The sequence below is a fragment of the Procambarus clarkii genome, chromosome 55 (assembly GCF_040958095.1).
Source record: "Procambarus clarkii isolate CNS0578487 chromosome 55, FALCON_Pclarkii_2.0, whole genome shotgun sequence".
In the NCBI taxonomy this organism is placed as follows: Eukaryota; Metazoa; Arthropoda; class Malacostraca; order Decapoda; family Cambaridae; genus Procambarus; species Procambarus clarkii.
The window spans coordinates 8,181,091-8,194,359 of NC_091204.1; the positions used below are offsets into that span (position 1 = coordinate 8,181,091).

General features: G+C 42.6%; 1 protein-coding gene across 1 annotated transcript; it reads left to right on the top strand.

The window, feature by feature from the left end:
* Positions 1-486: 486 nt before the first annotated feature.
* LOC138352809 (zinc finger protein 665-like) lies at positions 487-12,517 on the top strand. The gene is made up of 2 exons (XM_069305390.1): positions 487-2,165; positions 12,392-12,517. Exon 1 carries the CDS (start codon positions 710-712, stop codon positions 2,153-2,155), a length of 1,446 nt encoding a protein of 481 aa, XP_069161491.1. The 5' UTR covers positions 487-709; the 3' UTR covers positions 2,156-2,165; positions 12,392-12,517.
* The last annotated feature ends 752 nt before the right edge of the window (positions 12,518-13,269 follow it).

A 13,269-nucleotide genomic window follows, 5' to 3' on the forward strand; every position in this document is an offset into this window, starting at 1 on the left:
CTAAATAAAATTGTATTGTATTGTATTGTATTGTATTACGACGTTCTGGCTACTAGGTACAACATATATATATATATATATATATATATATATATATATATATATATATATATATATATATATATATATATATATATATATACACATATATATATATATATACACATATATATATATATATATATATATATATATATATATATATATATATATATATAAAATAAATAAATAAAAGTGAATATGAAACTCCTGTTGGTCAATCTGCGCATGTAGTGCATCCAGTATGGGAAAGCTATTTCCTTCAAAAAGTATAATCGTGTGGCTTTATGTTTAAAGAAACCATTTCAAGTACATTCTTTGATTGAAAAACATGAATATAAATACAAGTGTTAATTGTAAATGACCAGTTATAAACAAAAATAAGTAGGAAAAATGATATGTGGAACCAGACAAAAACATTGGAACGCTCAGGTGATGAGAGGGTAAACAACCGCCGCCATCTTAGCAGCGCGCCAGCCGGTGATGTCCAGCACGAGCATTAAGGGAAAACCTTGACACAAACTGTACCTATCATAAAGAAGAAGCACCACCATTGACCGCCAAGTGCTCACATCAAGTCGAACTCTAAGAAACAACACTCAAGCCTTGACGCTTCTCCCAACATCCGGGGGAGAAAACCTTCACACAAACTGCACCTGTCATAAAGAAGATGAAGACTCACCAGTGTCCACAGTGTCCGAAGGTATTCACCCGTCCTTTACATGTGAAGACTCACATGTTAGTGCATTCAGGTGATAAACCTCATTTGTGTCCACAGTGTCCGAAGGTATTCACCCGTCCTTCACATGTGGAGCGTCACATGTTAGTGCATTCAGGTGACAAACCTCACGAGTGTCCAGAGTGTGGGAAGAGATTCAGTGAGCGTGGAAATATGAAGCGTCACATGATGGTGCATGTAGATGAGAGACCTTTTCAATGTGCCGAGTGTGGCAAAAAATTTAGAGTACGTGGAAGTATAATAAGCCACTTGTTAGTGCATTCAGGTGACAAACCTCATGAATGTCCAGAGTGTGGGAAGAGATTCAGTCAACTTGGAAGTATGAAGAGGCACATGATGGTGCATGCGGATGAGAGACCTTTTCAATGTGCCGAGTGTGGCAAAAAATTTAGAGAACGTAGAACTATAATACAGCACATGGTAGTGCATTCAGGTGACAAACCTCATGAATGTCCAGAGTGTGGGAAGAGATTCAGTCAAGGTGGAAGTATGAAGACTCACATGTTAGTACATTCAGGTGTCAAACCTCATAAGTGTCCAGGGTGTGGGAAGAGATTCAGTGAGCGTGGAAATATGAAGACTCACAGGATGGTGCATTCGGATGAGAGACCTTTTCAATGTGCCGAGTGTGGCAAAAAATTTAGATTACGTGGAAATATAATAAGGCACATGTTAGTGCATTCAGGTGACAAACCTCATGAATGTCCAGAGTGTGGGAAGAGATTCAGTCAACTTGGAAGTATGAAGAGGCACATGATGGTGCATGCGGATGAGAGACCTTTTCAATGTGCCGAGTGTGGCAAAAAATTTAGAGAACGTAGAACTATAATACAGCACATGGTAGTGCATTCAGGTGACAAACCTCATGAATGTCCAGAGTGTGGGAAGAGATTCAGTCAAGGTGGAAGTATGAAGACTCACATGTTAGTACATTCAGGTGTCAATCCTCATGAGTGTCCAGAGTGTGGGAAGAGATTCAGTGAGCGTGGACATATGAAGACTCACAGGATGGTGCATTCGGATGAGAGACCTTTTCAATGTGCCGAGTGTGGCAAAAAATTTAGATTACGTGGAAATATAATAAGGCACATGTTAGTGCATTCAGGTGACAAACCTCATGAATGTCCAGAGTGTGGGAAGAGATTCAGTCAAGGTGGAAGTATGAAGACTCACATGTTAGTACATTCAGGTGTCAAACCTCATGAGTGTCCAGAGTGTGGGAAGAGATTCCCACACTCCCACCATATGAAGACTCACATGTTAGTGCATTCAGGTGACAAACCACACGAGTGTCCAGAGTGTGGGAAGAGATTCAGTCGTCTTGGTAATATGAAGAGGCACAAAATGATACATGCAGATAATAGGCCAAACACTTAGAGTGTGGAAGGTAATTAAGAGAATGTTGAAGGATAATGAGGCACATACAGGTATAGTAACTTAACTTTAATCTGACAGTTTGCTATCACAATGTCAGTTGGATGTTCTTCAAAGGTAATTCTATTTTGTTTGAGAAATACACTTCACCATGAAAGGTAAAGATCAAGATATTTTATTATATTGTTCTTTTATGAAAGTTAGATGACCAAGCAAGAACTAGAGAAGCTGTCATTATAGGAAAATTCAAAATTGCTTATAAGTATAGAAATAGCTCTTTAGTTTAGCAAAGATAAATCAAAGCTTTAAATGTTTTTCTTCATATTTATGTAAATAATAATGTGCTTTCTGTTTTTGTTCTCTGTAAAAATTTATTTAAAATGTAATATACTCTGTAGCTAAGTTATGGACATTATTGTTGTAATATTATTTAGCATTGGTGCTGGTGAAGAAGACAGTCTGAGACGTACTTAAGATGAGACCATTTGATTGATAGGGAAATGTAGGTTAATCAAGGAATTTTCTCATCAGATTCATATGCAAACTGATGTCTATTTTATATTTTTTGTTTAGGCATATTTATGAATAATACTCTTGATTATAAATATTTCACCTAAGAGTTTATTGAAGGCAGATTGGCATTTATAATTGTCAGTCAAGTTAATATCAAATTTAAATTTATATTACTCTAGAAATTTACATCACTCTAAATTTACCGGAAATTTATATTACTCTAGCCTAACTTTATCAGTTATGCTGTAATTGTCTTGGAATATTATTTTACCCGATTTACCTTAGGGCCACTAACCCTAGTGGCCTCGATAAAATCGAGAAGCTGGCAGCTTCCTCCCAGGGGATGAAAGGAAAAATACTTGATCAAGGAACTTAGCTGGTCGGCGAATTGTACGCCCTGCTCGCGTTACATAACCATCAAAGTTAACTTCCTCCTCTTCGCTGATGTCATCTAACTGGGGTCGTAGGGTGGGAGGTCGCACAGGATCGTCCGTCGTCGCAGGATCAGGTTGTGGTGCGGCTGGTAACTGGGGTTGTAGGGTGAGAGGTCGTACAGGATCGTCCGTTGTCGTAGGTGGCGGTGCTGCTGGTAACTGTGGTCGAAAAGTGAACTGCGTAGTCGGCGGATGTGTCTCTGGATTTAGCAGTGTCGCAAACGTTGAGACGAAGCCTGGAGCAGAGCAGAGAGCTGAGTGAGGCCAGAGTCGTGGAGCTCTATGTGGGAGAGCGTGGCGGCTCGATTGAGATTTGTGAGTGTCTAAACTCGGGGAGCGAAAGCGTGGCGGCTCGATGCGGTCGTAGTCCGCTGTCTGCTCTGTGTCGAAGCTGTAGCGTCTTGGGTTGATTAGGACTGTACACGCCGAGTACTACATTGTTGACTGTGGAAATTGTAGTCTGGTACCAAAAGATGTAGGCAGTGTGTGGACAAGCTCGGTGTAGCAGGAGAGAAGAATGTGCATAATTGTTGCGTCTTTAGGTCGCTGGTGGAGCATTTAGATCCGGGGCGGATGGGCTCGGGCACCAGGACATTAGGAGGTAATGTAAGCACGTAGTTAGGACAACGAGGTAATCACATCTAGAGCTGAATTGTCCTGAAGGCGACGAAGTGTCGGAAACGCAAGCTGTAAGTCCTGTACTGCGCAAAGGGCTTGAGTCGGCCGAGTACATGTATCAAAATGCAGTGAACGTGTAGACGAATCTGATGTCAGAGCAGCTGTCGTGGGCGTAGGACGAGCAGTGCCCTGGCAGCGACGGAGAGTCGGCAGGACAAGCTGTAGATCCAACATGATGTAATCATTGATGAGGCTGTCAGATAAGTGAGTAACGATCGTGGAGCAGCAAGCCGTAGTAGATGAAAATGCAGAGATGGACACGATGAAAATCATAGCTGTGGCGAGGGTAATGGCAGTATTCCATCACAGCAAACAGTAGCACTAGAGGTCCAATGAGAGTCCATGTTGTAGTCCATCGTGGCTGGGTATCGTCGAAACTTCGTGAAGGTCGAAAATAGCCTCCATCTGCATGAACCAAAATTCTGGCTCATCTGCGTTGTATGCTGGAAACCTGGTAGATAAATCCATGACGAAGATCTAGTTTGTGACTAGGTGTTCTTTTCACTCACTGGGTCACCAATGTAACGGTTCTATTGTTACGTAAAGTTTGGTGACAAATAAACACAGACACTAAGATACTATATATATATTTGGTCGAATATACAGAAGTACACAGGTGATACGTTGGTGTGAGTTGAGCGCACTGAGCGTTGGTACAGTATCTCGCAAGTGTCTGCTCTAGACCACACTTGAAAGTAGACTAGTTAATGTTCGCTACACCGCTGCTTATATTGCTCGGGCATCTCACCGTGTTGCCCGGGCAACGCCTCACCTCATTCATCTCCAAAGGTTGACAGGAACATTAACACTATATTTGGAGCGAGTATATTATTGGGATAATCTACTCGCTACACCTCTATAAAAACGGGAAGCTGGCAGCTTGTTGAAGGTTCTCCTATCCCCCCCTCCCATTTTGCTTGATTTTTTTCCAGGTATATTTTGAAATTCAGCACATCTTGGCAGTTATGGCGTTGGCGGGTAGTCAGTTCCATCGATCAATAACCCTGTGGGTGAAAAAGCCTGATTCAAAGTTATATTAGCTTGATTAGCAATAATATTATTCTGATTCGTATAATCCTCTGTCAATTAAATTAGAATTATTAATCTTACATTTTTGGTCATATTTAATAATATATGTCTACAGGAAAGACTGCTACCAAAATATACTAATATATATATATATATATATATATATATATATATATATATATATTATTAAATATGACTATATTTATAATAATATAATAATATATATATAATAATAAATAATATAATAATAAATATAATAATAATGACTATATTTAAATATAAATATAAATATCAATTCTCCAAAATGAATTTTGGAGAATTGATTTTTGAATTACCACTAACAGTGAAAAGAAATGTACGAAAGATTGAGAAAATTCGTGTTAGAATTATTAATCTTACTTTTTCGGTCATATTTAATAATATATGTCTACAGGAAAGACTGCTACCAATATATATATATATATATATATATATATATATATATATATATATATATATATATATATATATATATATATATATATATATATATATATGTCGTACCTAGTAGCCAGAACGCACTTGTCAGCCTACTATGCAAGGCCAAATTTGCCTAATAAGCCAAGTTTTCCTGAATTAATATATTTTCTCTAATTGTTTTCTTATGAAAAGATAAAGCTACCCATTTCATTATGTATGAGGTCAATTATTTTTTATTGTAGTTAAAATTAACGTAGATATATGACCGAACCTAACCAACCCTACCTAACCTAACCTAACCTATCTTTATAGGTTAGGTTAGGTTAGGTAGCCGAAAAGGTTAGGTTAGGTTAGGTTAGGTAGGTTAGGTCGTCGAAAAACAATTAATTCATGAAAACTTGGCTTATTGGGCAAATCGAGCCTTGCATAGTAGGCTGACAAGTGCATTCTGGCTACTAGGTACGACATATATATATATATATATATATATACAGTGCTTCCTCAGACTAACGAACCCCGCTCTATCGAATTCCCGGAAGAGCCGAACAAATTGAATTCGGTACCAAATGTTCAGTGGAACATACAAATGTTCGATTAAGTGAGGAATGTTCGTCCAAGCGGTCACCGAGGCCGAGCGTCAGAGCTGGCTGTCATCAACTATGATTCGCCAGAGTGTAAACAGTTATGTTGTGTTTTATTATCCCTACCCATTGTTTCTAGGGAGAAATGGTGATAAAAATGGTGATAAAATGGTGTCAGGGGGGCATTGGTGAGAGAGTTGTTGTCAGGAGGCAACACGTGCTCCCCCGCCCCCACCCTCCTTCCTCCACCTGACCACAGAGACCACTCACTCTCCTCTCGTCGTCAGATGCCAAGAGTCAATTTAATGATAATTATCGCATTATCTACACTGAAAATAGCCTTTTTATTAGAAAAATGTCATATTGGAGCAATAATAATGGTGAAAATTGTAATATATACAGTACATATTTTAAACAGTTTGAACACATTTCCTTTTCACAGAATTTTTAATACAATTGGGGTGTAGATAACAGCTGGCATTGTGTGGCCGGCCGGTCGCTCCCTGAGCCATTGGGGGGGGGGTGGGGTGGGTGGGTGGGGGGGGGGGGTTGTTTCCTGGATCCCTCCCTCCCTCCAACAGCCTGCGTACTGTACTAATACCTATTTAGAATAAATTTTGAGGAGGCCAATAAAACAAGCACAGGTCGTGTGAACGTTAAGCCTTGGTGAGGTGGCTGGCATCATTTGTGGTGGTGTCAGGGGAGGCAGGCGGTGTCAGGGGAGGCAGGCGGTGTCAGGGGAGGCAGGCGTGTCAGGGGAGGCAGGTGGTGTCAGGGGAGGCAGGTGGTGTCAGGGGAGGCAGGTGGTGTCAGGGGAGGCAGGTGGGGTCAAGGGAGGCAGGTGGGGTCAGGGGAGGCAGGCGGTGTCAGGGGAGGCAGGTGGTGGAAAGAGGCAGGCGGTGTCAGGGGAGGCAGGTGGTGGAAAGAGGCAGGTGGTGTCAGGGGAGGCAGGTGGGGTCAGGGGAGGCAGGCGGTGTCAGGGGAGGCAGGCGGTGTCAGGGGAGGCAGGCGGGGTCAGGGGAGGCAGGCGGGGTCAGGGGAGGCAGGTGGGGTCAGGGGAGGCAGGTTGGTCAGGGGAGGCAGGTGGGGTCAAGGGAGGCAGGTGGGGTCAGGGGAGGCAGGTGGGGTCAGGGGAGGCAGGTGGGGTCAGGGGAGGCAGGTGGGGTCAGGGTAGGCAGGTGGGGTCAGGGTAGGCAGGTGGGGTCAGGGTAGGCAGGTGGGGTCAGGGGAGGCAGGTGGGGTCAGGGGAGGCAGGTGGTGTCAGGGGAGGCACATGGGGTCAGGGGAGGCAGGTGGGGTCAGGGGAGGCAGGCGGTGTCAGGGGAGGCAGGTGGTGGAAAGAGGCAGGTGGGGTCAGGGGAGGCACATGGGGTCAGGGGAGGCAGGCGGTGTCAGGGGAGGCAGGCGGTGTCAGGGGAGGCAGGCGGTGTCAGGGGAGGCAGGTGGTGGAAAGAGGCAGGTGGGGTCAGTGGTGGAAGGTGTTGTCAGGGGAGGTGGAAGTGGAGAGAGAAGGGTGGTGACCACGCATGGCTGCCAAACCTCTCATTCATACTCTATTATAAATCTCAATCTTAGCTGTAAAATATTTATGCCAAAATATGTTAATTTTCGTGTATTAATATACATTATTAATCATTAACACGTTTTATTGTTTCCTGAAGAAAACAATAGCTGACTTGGCATTGTGGTGTGTATGGCCGGGTACCTGGGGGGTGGGGGTGGGGGGGGTCCTGGAGGTGTGAGAGGAGACCTGTCAACCCATCATTTTTTTTTGTCGGGCGAGTTGAGACGCTTCCAAGCCTGCTGCTTCAATACACGGTGTGGGTGGTGTGGTATGGTTTGGGTGGTGTGGTTTGGGTGTGGGTGGGTTGGTGTGGGTGGTGTGGTTGGGTGTGGGGGGATGATGTGGGTGGTGTGGGGTGTGTGGGGGATGATGTGGGTGATGGTGTGGGGTGTGTGGGTGGTGGTGTGGGGAGTGTGGGTGGTGGGGGCGAATGGTGTTAGTGGTGTTGGGGAGGGTGTGGGGTGTGGGGGATGGTGTGGGTGGTGTGGGGGATGGTGTGGGTGGTGTGGGGGATGGTGTGGATGATGTGGGTGGTGTGGGTGGTGGTGTGGGGATGGTGTGGATGGTGTGGGGGATGATGTGGGTGGTGTGGGGTGTGTGGGGGATGGTGTGGGGTGTGTGGGTGGTGGTGTGGGGAGTGTGGGTGGTGGGGGCGAATGGTGTTAGTGGTGTGGGGGATGGTGTGGGTGGTGTGGGGGAGGATGGTGTGGGTGGTGTGGGGGATGGTGTGGGTGGTGTGGAGGGTGGTGTGGGGGATGGTGTGGGTGGTGTGGGGGATGGTGTGGGTGGTGTGGGGGATGGTGTGGGTGGTGTGGGGGATGGTGTGGGTGGTGTGGGGGATGGTGTGGGTGGTGTGGAGGATGGTGTGGGTGGTGTGGGGGAGGATGGTGTGGGTGGTGTGGGGGATGGTGTGGGTGGTGTGGAGGGTGGTGTGGGGGATGGTGTGGGTGGTGTGGGGGATGGTGTGGGTGGTGTGGAGGGTGGTGTGGGGGATGGTGTGGGTGGTGTGGGTGGTGTGGGGGATGGTGTGGGTGGTGTGGAGGATGGTGTGGGTGGTGTGGAGGATGGTGTGGGTGGTGTGGAGGATGGTGTGGGTGGTGTGGGGGATGGTGTGGGGGATGGTGTGGGTGGTGTGGGGGATGGTGTGGGTGGTGTGGGGGATGGTGTGGGTGGTGTGGGGGATGGTGTGGGTGGTGTGGGGGATGGTATGGGTGGTGTGGGGGATGGTGTGGGTGGTGTGGGGGATGGTGTGGGTGGTGTGGGGGATGGTGTGGGTGGTGTGGAGGATGGTGTGGGGATGGTGTGGGTGGTGTGGGGGATGGTATGGGTGGTGTGGGTGGTGTGGAGGATGGTGTGGAGGATGGTGTGGGTGGTGTGGAGGATGGTGTGGGTGGTGTGGAGGATGGTGAGGGTGGTGGGGAGGATGGTGTGGGTGGTGTGGAGGATGGTGTGGGTGGTGTGGAGGATGGTGTGAGTGGGGTGGGGGATGGTGATTCTCGCATCTCAGATTATTATTGACACCAAAAGAGCATGAAAGATATTATAATGAAGCACCACACAACAAAGAAACAAACTAATGTGTCCTGGCATATGTTTAATAAAAAAAAAAATAAGAAGGTTGTTGGGGCCGGACGGATGGAACGAATTCCGCACTGGAACGAATCGGCTTCGCCCCATATAGTTCGTTCAAGTGAGGACACACTGTATATATATATATATATTTATATATATATTGGTGTATACTGGCAGCAGGTTTTCTTTCAAACATGTTTCATTGAATATGACCGTATATTCTGTATTTATTATTTTCTGGTTTAGGGCTTCTATCCCTCTAACTATTTTCTTAGCATCAGGGCTTAATTGAAATAGGACTTCTCCAAAACTCATTTTCGTACTTTTAAGGTGAAGAAAAGAAGTGATTTACTATAGAGTGTATTACACTTATTTGTATAATTTGCACGACGTTTCGAACCTCCATGGTTCATTCTCAAGTGAACAGATCTTTCAATACTAGTTGATTTTATACCCGCGTTAGGTCAGGTGATAATACAATGAAGGTGAAAACATGGGGGGATACATAAGGGATAAACATAGGGGCTGCAGAAGGCTTATTGGCCCATACGAGGCATCTCCTATCTAAACACAAAGATTAATCCAGTGTAATTGGCCTGTTATGTTGGACATTGTCTTCTGTGTTGGCATCGATATGTTCTTGTCTTGTCCTTACTCTCATGGTGGGTAGAGTAAATAGTTCCGTGATTTGGGTGTTCATGGTAGGTCGCTCTATTCTTATGTGAATTGCCTCAAGAATTTGTAATCTTCTTGAATCTTGGGTTTTGTCTATTATGCAAGTATTCTTGTTCAACATTTCTCTTGTTAGAGTAATGTCATGGGCTTGTCTCATGTGATTCCTAGGGGCACCAGATTGAAGATGGCATGTCAAACGCCTCGTCAGCTTGGTCGACGTCATACCTATGTGCTTACATTGAAGGTTACATCCTTCGTGGGGGCAAGTGTACATGTATACAACGCTTGACTGCTGTAGAGGGTTCTCCGTCGGCTTCGGGTTGTTTTTGATAAGGAGTTCGGAAGTCTTCTTGGTTTTGTAGAATATTATCAGGTTTATGTTTTGGTTAGGAGTAGTGCTTTTTACTCCTTTACGGATTATTTCTTTCATTATTCTTTCCTCTTTTATATGTTCACTGTGCATGGTTGATTTGTAATATAATTTTATTGGGGGTGTTGTGGTTTCTGTTCTAGGTTCTGAATTATACCAACGGTCCAAGTGTCTTCTTATAGCAGCGTTTATTTCCGCGTTGCTATATCCGTTGTTCACCAATACCTGAGTTACTCTTTCAAACTCTCTACTCACGTTGCTCCATTCAGAGCAGTGGGTAAGCGCTCGACGAATATAAGCATTGAGAACACTGGCTTTGTATCTTTGGGGGCACTCACTTCTACCGTTCAGGCATAATCCTATGTTGGTGGGCTTGGTATATACGTTGGTGCTTAAAGAGGTTCCTGTTTTTGTTATTAGTACATCCAAGAATGGCAGACTGTTATTTTCACTATTTTCATGTGTAAATCGGAGTACTGACTCTCTAGGTGTCTTTTTAGGTCAATTAGTTCATCTGAGTCTTTTACTATTACGAATATGTCATCTACATAACGGCAGTATACAGTTGGTTTTTGTCTGCTACTGAAGACCCTATCTTCGATGGTTCCCATATAAAAATTAGCAAATAAAACTCCTAAGGGGGAGCCCATTGCTACTCCGTCTATTTGTAAATACATGTCTCCTTGTGGACTGATGAAAGGGGCTTCCTTTGTACATGCTTCGAGAAGACTTTTCAAGTGTGGCTCAGGTATGTCTAATTTGGGGGTGCAGAAGCCTTCCAGCAACTGGCATAACAGGTACGCCTTAACCCGCTCTAGTATATATATACTAGAGCCCACCCGCACAATACTTAACCCGCTCTAATATATAAATATCAGGTATTTAAATACTCCGAAATTACCATCTCTTTTAAGGGTCTGAGCGGTGGTGGAGCGGGTTAAGGCGTACCTGTTATGCCAGTTGCTGGAAGGCTTCTGTGCTGGCTAGGGTTCGAGTCTCCTGGTGGGAAAGTGTTCTAAAGTTGTATACTTAACTCTCGTGTTTAGGAGAGTTGTGCCTTAAGCAGAGACACTGTGTCTTCCCATATTAACAGGGACTTGATGAAATTAACGTATAAATGACCCCTCACTTGCTCTGGTGCTCTTGGGAGGTGTTGATCTTTGGGGTATTTAAATACTCCGAAATTACCATCTCTTTTAAGGGTCTGAGCGGTGGTGGAGCGGGTTAAGGCGTACCTGTTATGCCAGTTGCTGGAAGGCTTCTGTGATGGCTAGGGTTCGAGTCTCCTGGTGGGAAAGTGTTCTAAAGTTGTATACTTAACTCTCGTGTTTAGGAGAGTTGTGCCATGTATATATATATATTTATGTATGTATGTTGTACCTAGTAGCCAGAACGCACTTCTCAGCCTACTATGCATGGCCTGATTTGCCTAATAGGCCAAGTTTTCATGAATTGTTTTTCGACTACCTAACCTAACTTTTTTGGCTACCTAACCTAACCTATAAAGATAGGTTAGGCTAGGTTAGGTAGGGTTGGTTAGGTTCGGTCATATATTTATGTTAATTTTAACTCTAATAAAAAAAATTGACCTCATAATGAAATGGGTAGCTTTATCATTTCATAAGAAAAAAATTAGAGAAAATATATTAATTCGGGAAACCTGGCTTATTAGGCAAATCGGGCCTTGCATAGCAGTCCGAGTACGTCGTTCTGGCTACTAGGTACAATATATATATATATATATATATATATATATATATATATATATATATATATATATATATCTTATATATATATATATATATATATATATATATATATATATATATATATATATAAATGTCGTACCTAGTAGCCAGAACGCACTTCTCAGCCTACTATGCAAGGCCCAATTTGCCTAATAAGCCAAGTTTTCATGAATTAATATATTTTCTCTAATTTTTTTCTTATGAAATAATAAAGCTACCCATTTCATTATGTATGAGGTCAATCTTTTTTTATTGGAGTTAAAACTAACGTAGATATATGACCTAACCTATCTTTATAGGTTAGGTTCAGTTAGGTAGCCGAAAAAGTTAGGTTAGGTTAGGTAGGTTAGGTAGTCGAAGAAACATTAATTCATGAAAACTTGGCTTATTAGGCAAATCGGGCCTTGTATAGTAGGCTGAGAAGTGCGTTCTGGCTACTAGGTACGACATTATATATATATATATATATATATATATATATATATATATATATATATAATATATATATATATATATATATATATATATATTATATATATATAAATAAAGTTTGTGTGTGTGTAATTTATATAAACAAATAAATAAATAATTATTAATTTTGTTAATATCTTTTCAGGGAAAACTTGCGTTGCAACCCGTTCTCGCAAATTTAATAAGTCAATATTGACTTATTAAATATGTGCATAGGTGACATACTTAACATAATAGATACCCTTAAAAAGATTCATAGAAAACACCGACCTTACCTAACCTACTTAGTATGTTAAGATAAGCATCTTATTGCTTCGTAATTACAATTATTACCTAACCTATAATAGGTACAGGTTAAGTAATAATTGTAATTACGAAGCAATAAGATGCTTATCTTAAGATACTAACAAGGTTAGGTAAGGTCAGTGTTTTCTATGAATCTTTTTAAGGGTATCTATTATGTTTAGTATATCACCTATGCACGTAGTTAATAAGTCTATATTGACTTTACGAATTTGCGAGAACGGGTTGCAACAGTACGATTCGTATACAAGAGGGGCAACAAGAGGCAGAGGATGTCTACTAAGAAAATTCACAATTAATTGTTTATCCTCACACTCTTGATATATGGTCTTCTCTGGTCTCTTTATTTTCTCTCCTAACAAATGTCCCTTTTTTTTTTTAATTTCTTTTACGTTTCTCTCCTGTTTTTCTTGTCTTTTTATCTCTCCTTTCCTCCTCTCTTCGAACACCTCTCGTTTTCTGTCTCTTCTAGCTTCTCTCTTCCTTTACTTTTTACATTTGTGGAATTCATTTGCGTCATTTTTATCTTGTATCTTTTTCTTATCTTGTCTTTATCTTATCTTGTCTTTCTCTTCCCACTTCTCTTCAATGTTCTCTCATTTCTCTCTCCTTTCTCTGTTGTTTCTATTCTGTCTTCTCTCCCCTTGCCTTAATTTTGTTCTGTCTCCTCTCTTCTTGCATGGTGCTAACATTTGAATAAATGATTTATAATTTGTATTT

What these genes read in the sequence shown, in the direction of transcription:
- LOC138352809 (XM_069305390.1), top strand. Translation starts at nt 710, where the DNA reads ATGAAGACTCACCAGTGTCCACAGTGTCCGAAGGTATTCACCCGTCCT.